Below are 16,798 nucleotides of genomic sequence, written 5' to 3'. Positions count from 1 at the left end.
TAAAATTAGAAAAATCTGTCATTAGAGGAGATACGATTGTAAAGGATTTCCATACAGCAGAGGTAGGTAGAGGTTCTCTTAGATCTACATTCACTCACTATTAGGTATATTCTTTCGTCACAACTCACCTAAAGAAATGGTTAATAATCAATTTAATGATAATCGAAAAATCATATCTGCTCGTATTTCATTCTATTTCAGTGGTGCAATCTGAACTGTAACCTGGAAAAACTTAAATTTGTGAGTATGTGGATAGGGTATAGGTATTTTAAGAATATGATTTATTTTTTTCATGTTTAGTTCGAAGCTGATGGTTCAATGCATCTTCGTGAGATTTACGAAAGCTTGCTTAGAAAGATGCCTGAATTTCATCAAAATCGCTATAAACTTTTGATTCATTTATATCAAACTTATCGAGCGACCAAAGGTAAGGTACACCAATTAAATTTGTATAGCCTTTCAATTAGAGCAGAATATAATATTGACATCATTTTAATGATTCGTGTGTTAGTTTTCAACTTTACCAAATTCAAAATCCTGCATTGTGAATTCCTTTGAAAAACTCATTCGAAAAATTCCTTCTGTGTTGCAGGTATGGTTGATGAATGTGAGAGGGCATATGTGGCATATCATCGATTCACTGAGTGAGTATTTCAAAAAATAGGTACCATGTACCGTACCTTATAAGTTATAGGTAAATATTGATTAACAAAAAGTTGGATAAACACACCAACTTGGCTACATCTTCACATCGTGATTTACTTATGTAGGTACTAGTATATCAATTTTTATCCTTTTCAGAGCAATTATGATAGCAACTGTGGTTGCTGATATGAATAATGATCCTGATCTCAGAGAAGTGATCGTGGAAAAATTGTTGACTGGCGATGACTTTCCTGAAGAATTAGAGATAGCAGCAGAAAAATCCTTCAAAAATACTGAATTTTTCTTCGATCTTAATGTTTTGGATAGTATCGGTGCCTCCGGCGTAAGAGTTGATTTGTAGAACATGAAATGTATACCTAAACCTATGATATAATGTATGGAATAAGTGAAGTGTAATAAGCTCAGTTACTGAGCTGCTAAGTAAAATTTACGTAAAATACATCGAGTTTTTTTCCTCTTTTGATTAGTAATTATCAAGTAGAGAGGTTCAAAAAGTAACGTGGATACAAAGTAGGTATAATTTTGTTTTGAAAAAAAAACACACATGCAAGAATATACCAACTTGCGAACTTGGTACAGCACGTTTGTTCGGAAAAACTACTTGTGTGAGAAAGAGTGGCAGGGAGGGAGACAGAGTTAAGATATTGTACCTACTGGAAATCTCGTTTATTTAATCAAACAATCTATGTAATATTTTCAATCAAACGTCGTGATAGTTCACTACCTGGTCGCATGTTCAGGTAATTCATATTTCGAATTTCTGGATTAAAATTGTAATTGTAAAGAAACTATTCGAGTCGCTATTTTCAGATTTATTATTATTTTCAACGGTGAGTTACCTACCTGAATTTATTATTTGCGTATGAGATGTTGGTTGGAAATACAAACCTTCTTACTTATGAATTGTGTTTCTAAATTACATATAATATGCATATTTTTTTCAATTTAATTCTCTTCACTGCACCTGTTTTTCAGAAGTTTTAATCCCATTATTTTCGAATAATTATTATGCTTATTGCTTTTGATTATTTTTTTCATTTTTCAATCATTTTTTTTTAAATTTCATTTTCAAGCTATTGCTTTAATATATTTTTTGCTTTAAGAATTCTTTTTTAATGTAAAAAGAATTGGTAACTGTCACATTTCAGTAACGAATGATCATACTTTATTTCAAAACGACCTTGAAATAGGTAGTCATTTATAGACAGTTTTCGACTTATTGTTAAACCTGTATTAAGGTATCGATTTTTTGCAATTTTAAAAAAATTACAAAATGTGTTCTCATCCTTAACAACTGATTTAATGAAAATTAATTCACTTATAATTCTCTTTACATTAAAGGAATGGAATTTGAAGGCTTGGTAGTTCAAACGACTAATAATGGATCAATTTCATGTGTTTGAACAATACAATTTCGTAATACATATATGTCTTGTTCACAATTACCTCCTCAACCTCCTGTTTACAATTACCCTTAACCTTACCGGTACTTATCATGTTTTTTTTCTTTTTTTTGTACTAAACTTTTTTTTTCAAAACGTCGATGATCTGGTACTGTATGGATGGGTAATTTTTGAAAAGGTTATAACCCCAGTATATAAACCATGAGAGATATGTCCAAAATATATTGTGATATTTTAATGAGAATTTTATTATCATCAAAGGTGGGCCTGCATGCTTGTCTTAGAGGTATTTTATAAATTGTTCTTATCACACGTTTTTGTAGTGTGAGAATTTGCTTGACATAAAATGCATTAACTTACTTCCCTAAAAAAACCTACCCCATAGGCCATTGTAGAGTGGAATAGTCCAAAATGTGCTAGTCTGAGAGTTTTTTGATTTGTAATTTGATGTAGCTGAAAGAGTAAAAAGTTTATAGATAACAAACAACAGGTTAATTTATTGATGTACATATACATCCCATTTTAAATTGCATTGAACATCAACCTCTAAGAACTTTGCAGTACTAGACTAGAGACATTTGGTAGAGTTGAGAGAGTTTCTGCTACCAGGTCTGCCTCCTTGGGGGTTACATTGAAAGGCACTGATACTGTTTTTCCAAGTTCAAGCTCATGCAATTTGCATTAAACCAACAAATTAAGTTTTTGAGAACATGTTCTGTTTTTTTAAGCAGTGTGTCCCAGCTACCACACTTTAAAAACATAGTTGTATCATCTGCAAACTGTGTTAGAAGTACATCATTGTAAGATGACAAATCGTTAACATAGAGAATAAACAATAAAGGTCCAAATATGGAACCTTGGGAGACTCCTTTGTCTATTATTTTCTCTTCAGAAAAGGTGTAAGTCTCGCCATTTAGGATTTTGAAAATTGATACCCTATTTTCAAGGAAGGATTTTAGCCAACTGTGGATTGGATCCCTTATCCCATATTTTTCCTACTTTCCAAGTAGAATTCCATGGTTCATGGTATCAAAAGCTTTCGATAAATCACAGAATATTGCCAATGAATTTTCACCCTCTTGGCCAGCTTGGAGAATTTTGTTCAATAAATTAAATATTGCTTTGGTGGTGTTTTTTCCACGACAGAAGCCAAACTGTGTTTTACTCAGAATGCTGTTATAGATGATAGGAATTGTATCAGTCAATTATACACAACAGCCGCTCAAAAATCTTTGAGAATACTGATTACCGGTGTTACAGAGATGGGCTTGCAGTTGTTTAATTTTGATTTTTCTCCTTTCTTATGTACAGGGGTTGTTACAATACTTGATTTCAAGCTATCTGGAAATTTTCCCCGATCTATAGAGTCATTGGAAAGTTCAGCAAGTATTATGAGATATGTAGCAATCAGCTTGTTTGATAAGGCCTACATCTAAACCATAACTATCCCTTGAGTTAGAATTTTTGAGACTTTGTATGATTCAATTCAATTTTTTTTCAATTCAAATTTATTATTGTAAGGTACCGCAAGCGGCATTTACATAGTCATTTACATCGATAGAGCCTACAGAGCAACTTTACCATGATTAACAATACAATAAAATGAAATGAATGATATAAAACAAAACAAAACAAAATGAAATAATAAATAAAGTAATAAATATAAAAAATAATTCAATACAGGGTTATAGTTGGCCCAGGAACTCATCCACACAATAAAATGCCTCCTTGATTAGCCATTTTTGAAGGATTTTTTTAAATAACTTAGTATTATGAACATCTCTGATTTGAGGAGGGAGACTATTAAAGATTTTGACTGCCATAGTATCTATTCCTTCCCTGTTGACTTTAGTCCTCATCTGATCTGCAAAGATTGAGTTTATCCCTTGGGTATTATACTTATGGGTCAGTACTGAAGGCTGAATAATATTCTTTTTTATCATTATTGATACCTGCAGTATATATAGGGATGGTGTTGTAATAATTTTTTCATCAATGAAGGTTTGTTTACAGGATTGGGTAGGGGCTAAGTTGAACATTGTCCTAATTATTCTCTTTTGGATAAGGAATATCCTATCTAGCTGCAGTAGCTGGTAACACAAACATTAAGGAATCATTAGCTGGAGGGATAATGGAATGTTTGAGAAGAATTAACTCATACCCGTCTTAATGATTCTTTTTTTCAAATAGGACATTCAAAATGAAATCAATCACGTTTGCGGCGGTATTCAGTTCTGTCTTAGTATTTGTGCTTGGTCAGCTAGATTCAGAACTGGAAGAAATCCATAAAAAAGTACTAAAGAGTGAAGAAGAAGCCGCCAAATATTGTAATGAACTTATTCCGGTTTCTGAAGGTAAAATAAGTTCACTGTTGAATACCTAGGTATGTTTTTATCATATTTTTTATTGTGGCTTCCTAAGTTCCTGAGGAAATTTTTACCTTAGGATGATGAAGTGAAGCCGAAATTAATTAAAATGTACCTACTACTTATGGTTCACAAATAGGGAGATGAAATAAAAATGATACTTACATTTTGAAGTCATAAATTTTGATTTTTTTTCTAATAATGGATACCTACTTACCTATACTTTATACCCTTTCCAGATACACGTGTAAAATTGGAAAGAGAAGTCATTAGAGGAGAATCGGTCCCAAAGGATTTCCATACATCAGAGGTAGGTAGAGATCACCCTAAAAGTCTATACATTCACTCACTCGTATACCTATTCTTTCATCACAAATCACCTAAGCCCAAAGAAATGATTACCTAATGTAATCATTAAATTTATTGATAAGTAATCAAAAATCTTAACTGTCTATTTCATTCCATTTCAGTGGTGTAATCTGAACTGTAACCTGGAAAAACTTAAATTCGTGAGTACACCTTTTGTTCAGTTGTCCTACTAATTTATATAAATAGGGAATTTTAAAAAATCCAAATATTTAAAACATAGTTTATTTTTTCATGTTTAGTTCGAAGCTGATGGTTCAATGCATCTTCGCGAGATCTACGAAAGCTTGCTTAGAAAGATGCCTGAATTTCATCAAAACCGCTACAAACTTTTAATTCATTTATTTCAAACTTACCGAGCAACCAAAGGTACGCCAAGGCACATGCATCAATTCAATTTTTCTAATTTTTACAACAGACAATCTCTTTGATAATATTTTTCGGTTAAAAACTAACACACGAATTATTAAAATTATGTCAAAATTTAAAAAACAAAAAGATGCTGCATTATGAATACACTATTGAAAAATTAATTCTAATATGTTACAGGTATGGTTGATGAATGTGAGAGGGCATATGTAGCATATTATCGATTCGCTGAGTGAGTACCTATTTTTAAAAAATATGTACCATAATATGTACCTACTTTATAAGTAATCGATTAACAATAAGTTAGGTAAAAATATCTACCTACTTGGCTATTTTTCACATTATGATTTACTTATGTAGGATTTACCTATTGTTATCCTTTTCAGAGCAATTATGATAGCAACTGTAGTTGCTGATATGAATGAAAATCAGGATATCAAAGACGTGATCGTGGAAAAATTGTTGACTGGCGATGATTTTCCGAAAGAATTAGAGGTATCCGCAGAAAAAGCCTTCAAAAATACTGAATTTTTCTTCGAGCTTAATGTCTTGGATACCATCGGTACCTCCGGAGCTAGAGTTGAATTGTAGAACATGAAATAAGTATGTGATGTAAAATGAAATAAGTACAAAACCTATACAGAATATGTAAAATACATATTGGTACCTGGGACCTCGTTCTTTCTCGAGTTTTTTTCCACTTTTGATCAATGATACTGATTTATTATTTATTAATGAATTAGATTTACCTACTCATAATCATTTGAATATTTCTCAAAATGAATAAAAAATAGGATGATTGGTTCTTACAGTTACGTTACAGAGCACTGCCAGATGCTGGAAACAAATTTTGAATTACCAAACTTGATTTTTTAGATCTCGGTAATCAATATTGATTTTTTTCAAAAAGAACATAGGTAAGTAAATCTTGAAATACAAACCTAAAAATCTCGAATGTATTCAAGTCGACCCCTGAAATCGATAACAACCATTTTTGAGAGCATCTGGAGCCTCCAGCAAAAGTTGATTTTTCTTTAGTAATGTCGAATGGATTGCAAATTCGAGTTGAGATTAAAATATGTTTTTTTTTTCGCAACCAATTAAACGTTTCAAATTTTAAAAAAATTCGAAATTCCCAATTTTTGTTGAAAATTACTCAAAATTTCCTCCATCCTTTTGAATAAATTGATCTTTCTGAATAGATTGCAACAATTTTCTAATCAATTTAAGAAGTCTCAAACAAAAACCTGGAAAGTGAATCGACTACAAAAATATCTGATTTTGGAATTTTTCGTTTTTGTCCGGTCAAAAAAAACACACTTTGGTTTGCGATTTATCAGCTACATAATATTATAATAATTTATTCAGAAAATAAAAATAATTTTTTTAAAAAGGTAATCTTCGATTTTTCCAGCTTGAAAGGATCATCATAATTCAATCTAACGAAACTTGCCATTCTCCCCCCTCCTCGTTCCAGAAGTCTGGGTTCCATGGGTTACAGTTCCGAAAAAATTTCACTCACCGAACAAAAATCGCAAAAAAAAATCTTCGGTAGGTATTTGAAAATCACCGAATTACCCAATCGAGCAGCAAGTGTAATCACTGATGCCTGAGGAGATGCTATATCAACTGGCAGAACAATTTTTTGAACCGTATACTGCAAAGACAGGTCTAAAGAGCATACAAAAATACATTACCAATACCAGTCAACTTTTTAGGAGCTAAAGTGAATTTTTCGATTTTTGGTGAATTAAAAAAAAAATGAAATTTAAGGCCAAAAATTCGAGAAAAAAATCAAAATCTTACCAAATACTCTGTTTGTGACCTCCCTCCCCCCCGCATCACTTGGATTTACCCTCCTCCCCCCTTATAAATTTCAAGGGCCACTAGTCGTGGTTAAAATGTTGAAAGAACAAATTTCGTAAAAGTGGTAAAATTACGAGTAAGTATACCCAACAATTCGAAACAAACCCTCTTGCAGTTGCAGCTGATGTGAACGTTGACTGTAGGGACTGACATTTTTACCATGTTCATTTGAGACCAAATGGCAACTTTTTTAACCTCAAGCTTTTCAAAATTCAAAAAAAAAGTGAAAATCATTACACTTTAGTAATCACTGAGTAGAATGGTCTCTGAAAATAACGTGTGTATAAACCAACATTTGATTTGAGAAAAATAAAATAGGTACATATGTACCTAGGTAAAAATATATCAACTGCGAACTAGGTGAGTTTGTTACGAAAAACTAGGTACTTGGGAGAAACAGAGTGGTAGGGAGAGAAAAAGAGTTACCAAATGGAAACCTCGTAGGCCTATAGTCTATAATTATTTGATCAACCAACCTAATTCTTAATCGAACGTCGTGATAGTTCACTTCATTAAGTCGTATGTTCAATAATATTCGTGTTACGAATGTATGTATGCCTATTAAAATTATAATTGAAGAGCTCTATTCCGAAGTGGGTTAAGTCATTTTTTTCTTCAAAAAATGCGTTTAAAATTTTTGTTGCTAAAATTTGTTCTGTTTTCAGGGGACCAGAAAATTGAACGTATACAATTGCACGTATACAATTGCACGTGCGAAATTGCACGTATACAATTGAACGTGTGTGATAATTGCACGCATGTGAAAATAGAACGTACGCAAATTTAATGTCTGAAAATAAATTGATGTGAGATGCATCCCTCCCCTTCTTGGAGGTAGAAAAGTCAATAGGTATCTACTCCTACTAAAATTGTGAGTTTCAAGATTCCTTTTTTAAAAAAAAGCACTTTCTACAAAAACTATTCTTGTACTTTTCACAAAAATTTTTATTACCTCCCAATTTGAGGTAAATTTTTCAAACCAAAATTTTTAGAAGAATTCGGAATCAGAACAACAATTTTGAAGGAAAAAAAAATTAAATTTGGTTTGGTTAGTGTGGTAATTTTCCTTAATAAAAAAAACACCCCCTCCCGTAGGTAGCTGGTACATTTCAAGCCTCACTATTCAAAGAATGTTTTTATATGATTTGCTTTTCCCTTCGAAACTCGATTTTGTCCTCTCCTTTCCTTGATTTCTTAAAGCAATTGCTTTAAAAATCTGCCTATTTTTAGAACCCTTTCCAACATTTTTGAAAAAAATATCAATTTTTTGAACTTCTATGATTATTATGAATAAATGAAATCAGATTGTTGAACGTAATAATTGAACGCTGTAAACGTTCTATTTTCACAGGCGTGCAATTATCACACACGTTCAATTGTATACGTTCAATTTCGCACGTGCAATTGTATGCGCGTGCAATTGTATACGTGCAATTTTCACCAACCCCTGTTTTCAAAGGTCGGTGCACCTTTCCTTTCTTTGGACATAGAACAATTGTTTGCTGAAAAATTTACTTTGAAAAATCGATGATTTCACCCACTTTTGAAGTAAAAATCTCTGTAAAACGTTTTTTTTTTTTTTAAAATGACTTGATCCATTTTGGAATAGAGCTCTTCGATTATAAAGAAATTATTCAAGGTGCTATTTTCAGATTTCTGAAACAGAGTTTCATTTTCAACGGTGAGTTACCTAAATTTAGTATTTGCTTATGAGATGTTGGTAGATAATACCTTCTTTCTTCTGAATTGTGATACCTATCTATACCTTCCTGCCTTCCCCAAGAATATCTTTTTATGTAAATTAGATAGGTATTATTTTTTTTTCAATTTAATTTTCCTCAAGTTTTAACCTCATTTTCCTCGTAGGTATGCTATTGCTTATTGCTTTTAATTATTTTTATATTTTTCAATCATTTCTTTTTAGTTTTTTTTTTAAATTACATATTCAAGCTATTGCTTCATTATTTTTTTTCTTTTACATCACAAAAATAATAAAAGGATCCATTTCATATGGTTGAACAATTCGTAAAATGCCTTGTTCACAATTACCCCCGTTTACAATATTACCCACATTGACCTTATCATGTTTTCGATTTTTTTTTCGTAATAGGTAGGTACCTATACCTAAACTTATTCCATTTATTTTTAAAACATCGATGGCTTTAAAAGTTTAAAATATATCATACCTGTCTTGTCGATTCTTTTTTTCGAATAGAGGACATTCAAAATGAAATTAATCACGTTTGCGGCTGTATTCAGTTCTGCCTTAGTATTTGTGCTAGGTCAGCTAGATACTTCAGAACAGGATGAAATTCATCAAAAAGTACTAAAGAGAGAAGAAGAAGCCGCCCAATATTGTAATAATCTTTTTCCAGTATCTGAAGGTAAGGTAAAATTTCACTAAGGATGATGAAGTGAAGCAGAAATTAATTATTAAGATGTACTACTTATGTACGAGTATGTTAGGTAGGTACTTAATTTTGCAGTTAGTTATATGTACTTCTTGTTGTGGTAGGGCGAGTGGTAATTGATATACATATTATAGTGCACGAATAGATAAAATAAAAATAATAATTACATTTTTCAAGCCTTAAATTTTGAATTATCTTTTTTTCTAATGATACCTGCTTTATACCAACCCTTTCCAGATATACGTGTAAAATTAGAAAGAGCTGTCATTAGAGGAGAAACAATCCCAAAGGATTTCCATACAACAGAGGTAGGTAGAGATCAACTTACCTTAGGTCTACATCCACTCACTCTTATATACCTATTCTTTCGTCACAACTCACCTAAAAAAAAAATGGTTAATAATCATAAAATATAATGGTAATCGAAAAATCATATCTATTTCAGTGGTGTAATCTGAACTGTAACCTGGAAAAACTGAAATTCGTGAGTATATTTTGTTCAGTTGTCCTTCAAATTTATATTATAGGTTGGGTACATAATTTATTTTTTCACATTTAGTTCGAAGCTGATGGTTCAATGCATCTTCGCGAGATTTACGAAAGCTTGCTTAGAAAGATACCTGAATTCCATCAAAACCGCTACAAACTTTTGATTCAATTATTTCAAGATTACAGAATAACCAAAGGTACGAGTACACCAAGGCGCACATGCCTCAATCCAATTTGTTTAATTTTCTCAGCAAACGATCTCTTTGGTAACGTTTTTTAGTTGAAAATTAACACACGAATCATTAAAATGATGTCAAAATTTAAGAGTGCTACTTAGGGATTATGAATTCACTTGAAAATTCAATTCTATTTACGTTACAGATATGGTTGACGAATGTGAGAGAGCATATGTAGCATATTATCGATTCATTGAGTGAGTACCTACTTTTAAAAATATATGTACCATGTACCTAGTGATTAATTAACAATAAGTTAGGTAAAAATATCTGCCTACTTGGCTGATTTTTATAATATCATAATTTTCTTATATGTAGGATTTACTTACTGTTATCCTTTTCAGATCAATTATGATAGCAACTGTAGTTGCTGATATGAATAAAGATCCTGATCTCAGAGAAGTGATCGTGGAAAAAATGTTGACTGGCGATGATTATCCGAAAGAATTAGAGATATCCGCAGAAAAATCTTTCAAAAATACTGAATTTTTCTTCGATCTCAATGTTTTGAATAGTATCGATGCCTCCGAAGCTAGAGTTGATTTGTAGAACATGAAATAACTAAGTGATGTAAAATGAAATAATCAGTACCTACTCGTATAGATAATGGGTGGAATATGTGGAGAGAAATAAGCTCAGTTGTTGTAAATAAAATATACAGAATATGTAAAATATATTAATGAGTACCTCTACCTACCTCATTACCTCATTCTTCTTGAGTTTTTTTTCTTCACTTTTGATCAATGATACTGATTTACCTATTACCTATTCATTAATGAATTAAATTTACTCATAATCATTCAATCATTCGAATATTTCTCAAAATAAATGAAAAAGAGGATGATTGGCTATTACGGTTGGGTTACAGAGCATTGTCAGATGCGAATTATGTACCTAGCTACCTACTTCATTTGAAAAGGAAAATGAAATAATAAATGCTGACAAAAGAACTCTTTGATGTTGTTCACTAAAAGAGCATTGCTATGTCTGCACTTGAGAAATAAATTTTGAATTACCAAACTTAATTTTTTAGATCTAGATAATTTTTGGTTAAAAATTCCGGAAATACGAACTCGCTGGTGGGTAGGTCTTGGTACTTACTCGTATATCAATATTGATTTTTTGCAAAAAAAAAAAAAAAAAAAAGCATAAGCAGTTAAATGTCGAAATAAAAACCTAAAAATCTTGGATGTAGGTATGTAATAGGTACATGAATCAATAACAACTGCATTTTCGAGTAAATCTGGAGCCTCCAGCAACATTTGAAGAGTGATATTCCAAAACTCGCTTTGTCCATTTTTATCAAAGTTGGGTTTTCAGTGGTACCTGCTAGATGAAGTATTAACTCACATTCCTACATCATCAACCTACTAAAATAAGGCGTTAAACTCACCTAAATAGCCAATTCACTAAAAATTTAAATAAAAATAATGTTCCAAAACGCGCTTTGTCTATTTTTATTGAAATTTTTTTCAGCAATATTTAGTGGATGAAATGTATACCTACACTCCTACATCATAAATCCATCCAAATAAAGTGCTAAACTCGCCTAAAAAGCCAATTTACCCGTTTAAAGGGAAACTGTTTTTCCTATCTCCTGAAAAGTTGTGAAAATGGACAAAGCGAGTTTTGGAATATCACTCTTCATTTGATTTTCCTGCAGTAATTTTGGTTGGATTGAAATCTGAGTTGAGATTGAAAAGTGTATTTTTATTTTTTTCACAGTCGATTAAAATCTTCAAATTTAAAAAAAAAATCAAAATTTGTAGGTACCTACCATGGAAGATATGGACCTTTGCTGATCATGGCAATTAATGGACATTGATATCGTATCTAACTATATTTTCGCTATAATTAAATATGCTAAAGAGACTAAAAGATTTGTAGGTCTCAGATCATTATCATCAATCTACAATAAAATGACTTCATCAATTATTAATTAGATTCGTCGTCGTTTCGTTGTGGTTCCATATCCTTTACAGGACATTGGAAATCGCATTAAGTGGTACCCTAACAGGGTGAGGCAAATGCCTATATGCCACTGCGATTATTCTAGGGAATCGACATTTTTTGACTTAACATGTAGTACAGGGTGCGGCACGGGAACCGTTCACATTTCAAATTGTACTGCACCACATATACGAAACATAGGGAAGCAATCTCGGTCGCGTTGGAAAGAGGAAGAAATCAATTTTTTTTTTGATATATTCAACTTAGTTGAAAGTGTTTTAGTTGTAAATACACTGTGTTAACGAATGATATCAACATTTGGGGGGTGTTTGACGGGGTGTTTGACATACGTTTTACTTTGTTGCGCTCTCTCTTAAAAGCCACTCAATGCTTCAATTCTGCGTGAATGTACTGACTGATAGCGTGATTCTTCCTCTACAAAATGAACACACGCCGAAGTCGATAGGTTGCGATGCGGCGGACATACGGCTTTCCGAAGTTGACAAAAACCGGTTTTCATTTTTTTTTTTACCAACTGGGTGACGCGTTCACAACTTTTAAAGCTCTCTGGAGGCGGAACGAAGCATTCTACGGAAAAATGAAGTCGAGGGAAATTGTAGAGAATTAAATTTCCAATCGACATAATGTCGTTAGTTTTTTTCTAGAAGGCTTCATTTTCGCTATATTTGCAAGAGAAATTAAAAAACTAAAGAAAAATTTTTCGATTTTTACTTTCTTTTGCAAATATAGCGAAAACAAAGCCTCCTAGAAAAAAACTAACGACATTATGTCGAATGGAAATTTAATTCTCTACAATTTCCCTCTACTGCATTTCTCCGTGGAATGCTTCGTTCCGCCTGCAGAGAGCTTTGAAAGTTGAGCTTGTCACCCAGCTCTAGTGAAAAAAATCAAAAAACCAGTTTTCTAAAAAAAAACATTCTACTGAAAACACGCGCTGCTCAACCATCCGCTCACGCATGATGGTTCATTAATAGACTAAAAAAAAATTGATTTCTTCCTCTTTCCAACGCGACTGAGATTGCTTCCCTATGTTTTGTATATGTGGTGCAGTTACAATTTGAAATGTGAACGGTTCCCGTGCCGCACCCTGTAGTTTCCCATTGCTTTCTATGCTATCTACAAAGTAGCTCATACGTTGTTGGCCCGGTTTTTACAACCCAGAGTTCAGTAATCACTGCTACCTATAGGTGCTCAACCAGTTACAGCTTTTTGATACCGGCAACAGATTGCGTGCATTTCTGTTGCCTCTGCTGTTCTGGTGCTCGGAGCTTAAGTGTAATAGATGTTAAATGCACTACAATGTATAGGGTCACGGGTGGTTAGTTGTCAATAATTGTTAGTTGTCAAATTGCGTTTTTAAAAGGATACATGAACGCTATCTCCGCGAAACCTTCATAATAACTTCATGCTATACCTACTAATGTTCCAACATGCAAAATTGGAAACATAGCTTTTTATTTGGGGATACAGTTTTGAAAAAAGTGATTTTACAGGTGCGAAGTTACATATGTTAAATTGGAACTTTTCGTTTTTAAACATCAAAAATTTGTCAAAAGTAAATAAATTATACATCAATTTAAAGGAAATTTTATCACGGATTCAGTAATCACATGTTCAATTACAAAAAAATTTGAAATGAATAGAATTTTTTGGTACAAAGATGAAAAACGAGAAAAGTTGTTAGTTGTCAAAAAAGGGAATATTGTTAGTTGTCAATGAGATAGCTTACCAAAATATGCATCAAAGTGGAAAAATATTTTTAGAAAATTATCTATTGCATTATTGAATCATTTTTTTCTGCCTTTCATTCTATAAAACGAATAAAAAGTTGAATTGATCGATTTACCTATGCAAAAAAAAAATTCAAAAAATGACCAGTCAATTTTCTGGTCGTTTATGGATATTTTTTCAAGTTTTTGGGTTTATCTAAAAGTTTAGTCCTTCTCACGTGTTATCTTTTTGAAAATTTTCGAAAATTGAATTGTAAGTTTTTTTTTATCAATAGTGAATGCGTGTTTGACAACTTACAACAGGGGTGGTTGTTAGTTGTCACAAAAAAGTACCTCACTAAATCCACCATTAACTATTCATCACATGAACCAAAATTCAATTTTAAAAAAAGAAAACATGCGCAAAGAATCAAGCTTTCAAATGAGCCCAAAACCGCAAAAAAATATTCATAAATGGCTTCAGAAACTTCAAAAAACATTTTTTTGACAATTAACCACCCGTGACCCTACATTACACGTTAACACCTGCGTTTCTAGCGGGATTTGAACCCTGTGGCTCAACCCACTACGCCACCGAGCGCATAATTAGATTAGGCTATAATTAATTTAGTGGAGGCACCACCATGTAAATCTATACTTACCGACTGCTGACCATCTCACCTTCTCCTTTACCTTCGCCTACTCCAATAATAGTAGCTGTGATGGCAGTTTTACTTAAGTGAGGACCGATTAAACACGCTCCAATTTGAGATGCCCGGGCACATCCCAAATTTGCTGCAAAAGATAACCAAATGTCAGATTATCCCATTTGGTAAATCCGACTTAAAATGATTAATAAAACACATTAAGTAATCCCAAATCTTCATTGGGGTAAAACAAAGAATGTGTGCCTTGAGATAGATTCCTGCCACATGCCAATAAATAGAATTAAGCCTAACCTTCATCATCTGACGAGACTCCTGCCACTGCGAATAGCCGGAATTAAAAGTGATCTTTCCTAATACTCTTGGTCTTTGGCGCGTAGCCGCAGTAACCTTCAAGTACATCCTTTAACACACCCTATACAATTTCCTATGTTACTATGCATCTTGAGGTCATGGGATATAAATAGCATGATGTAAGGAGGCATTATTAAAATAACCACCTATAAGCGGTGAAGGCATATTGCACCATATCATATTTTTTCGCAGTTGATTAAAATCTTCAAATTAAAAAAAAAAATCAAAAGTCCATGTTTTTGTAGAAAATTACTCAAAACTTCCCTCCATCCCTGAAATAAATAGATCTTTCCAAATAGATTGCAACAATTTTCTAACCAATTTATGAAATCTTGAGGGTCTTGGTGGAATAAGGTCGTTCGATGCCTGAAGCCCTTTTTCCGCAAATGGTCTTCAAATACCTAATCTCCGAAGTCTTGTGAATCTACCCACCAACTTTCAGTTCACAAAACGCTTCCTTCGTAGAGCTACAGGTTTTTAAAGATGACAGGGTCGCGTTTTCGCATGCATTACTAGGTACCGGTACTGCTACCACATATCCGGGTTATTCGGTTTCTTCACAAAAATACACGATTCCGGATTGAAAATCAATGAATTTTGAACATTTTAGTGAATGATGACAACGATGATGATTAGAGATATTGTGTCTTTGTCTTTATATTGTGATATTATTTGTATCATTATTACAATTTTGACTATGAAACTTCTACAGTTCTGTAAAATTCATTTTTTTAAAAACTTTCATATCTCTATGTGTTTTTCTTTACATACAGTCGACAATCACTCTTTTCAGCTATCAGCATCTCAGAAATCGTCACTTAAGATCATTAAAATCGTGTTAAATTTTCTGGAAAGTGCATTTATGGAATAAGGGCGTTAAAAACAGTTTCGAGAATCGCTTTTTTGAAAGGGTTAATGTAACTGAGTGCCAAAGTTGAGTAAGGGAAATGAAAGGTAACACTTCGAGCTTTAAAAAAAGTAACCGCGAAGCTCCAAGTTAAGTATTGCCTAAGCCACATATGTAGGTTTAAAAACTTCAATCGCGTTTTTCTCAAATCGTCATTTTTTTCTAAAGCCCATATTCCACCAAGATCCTCAATCTCAAGAAGCAGAAGTTGATTATTCTCAAATATACCTAACTACTGCAAGGTAGAATCGACTACAGAGATACCTAGCTGATTTTGGGATTGTATTCAATAGGTACCTACCGTAGGTATTTGAGATTTTCATTTTTACCAGGTCCGAAAAAACCACACTCGGGTTTGTGATTCATCTGCTATAACCTATTCAGAAAATCAACATTTCAGAATCTACAGTGGATTTTTCGATTTTTGGCGAATTTTTGAAAATGAAATTTGAGGCCAAAAATAACATAAAAACAAAAAAATCAAAATCTTACCAAAAACCTTATTTTTAACTACCCCCCGCCCCCCTCGAACCATTAGAAACGGTACAGAACAGTTTTGAGTAGTTTTGGATTTCGGAGTCACCAGCAGATTTTTAAAAGTTGAAAATTCCAAAAAGTTTTACCAAATTTTCAAAGACTCGCTGGAGGCTCTAGAAGGGCTTGGAACCACTTCCAGTCAACTCGACGTGTTGAGATGAGGGTATAGAGTGAATTTTTGCTTTACAACACTTCATTTCGTAAAATTTTACAACTATAATTTTCAACCTTGAAAAACCTGCTGGACGTTCCGAAACTGCTCAAAACGATTCGTAACCATTTTCAATCAATTTCAGGTGTCTACAATAGAATACGTACCAAATTTCAAATTTCTAGATCAATTTGCTAAAATTTGGATTCCCCCTCCCATTTTTAGGCCAAATTTGATTTTCAAAAATTCGCCAAAAATCGAAAAATGCACTTCAGCATATAATTCTAAAGTTTCAGCTGATGATATTATTTTTACGTGTTTCGAAGAATGAA

At 32.7% G+C, this 16,798-nt stretch overlaps 1 protein-coding gene across 1 annotated transcript; it reads left to right on the top strand.

Annotated features, from left to right (window-relative positions):
- Positions 1 to 1,369: 1,369 nt before the first annotated feature.
- LOC135843729 (uncharacterized) lies at positions 1,370 to 5,942 on the top strand. Its single transcript, XM_065361700.1, has 7 exons — positions 1,370 to 1,496; positions 4,260 to 4,423; positions 4,675 to 4,745; positions 4,906 to 4,944; positions 5,044 to 5,170; positions 5,351 to 5,402; positions 5,557 to 5,942. Exons 2-7 carry the CDS (start codon positions 4,270 to 4,272, stop codon positions 5,759 to 5,761), a joined length of 648 nt encoding a protein of 215 aa, XP_065217772.1. The 5' UTR covers positions 1,370 to 1,496; positions 4,260 to 4,269; the 3' UTR covers positions 5,762 to 5,942.
- The last annotated feature ends 10,856 nt before the right edge of the window (positions 5,943 to 16,798 follow it).

The sequence above is a fragment of the Planococcus citri genome, chromosome 4, assembly GCF_950023065.1.
Source record: "Planococcus citri chromosome 4, ihPlaCitr1.1, whole genome shotgun sequence".
Classification (NCBI taxonomy): Eukaryota; Metazoa; Arthropoda; class Insecta; order Hemiptera; family Pseudococcidae; genus Planococcus; species Planococcus citri.
The sequence above is the reverse complement of the archived record's forward strand: the minus strand, read 5'-3'. Positions and strand labels throughout refer to the sequence as shown.

What these genes read in the sequence shown, in the direction of transcription:
- LOC135843729 (XM_065361700.1), top strand. Translation starts at nt 4,270, where the DNA reads ATGAAATCAATCACGTTTGCGGCGGTATTCAGTTCTGTCTTAGTATTT. An exon ending in ACTTATTCCGGTTTCTGAAG is followed by an intron (nt 4,424 to 4,674) that starts GTAAAATAAGTT and finishes TACCCTTTCCAG; the next exon opens with ATACACGTGTAAAATTGGAA. An exon ending in ACCTGGAAAAACTTAAATTC is followed by an intron (nt 4,945 to 5,043) that starts GTGAGTACACCT and finishes TTTCATGTTTAG; the next exon opens with TTCGAAGCTGATGGTTCAAT.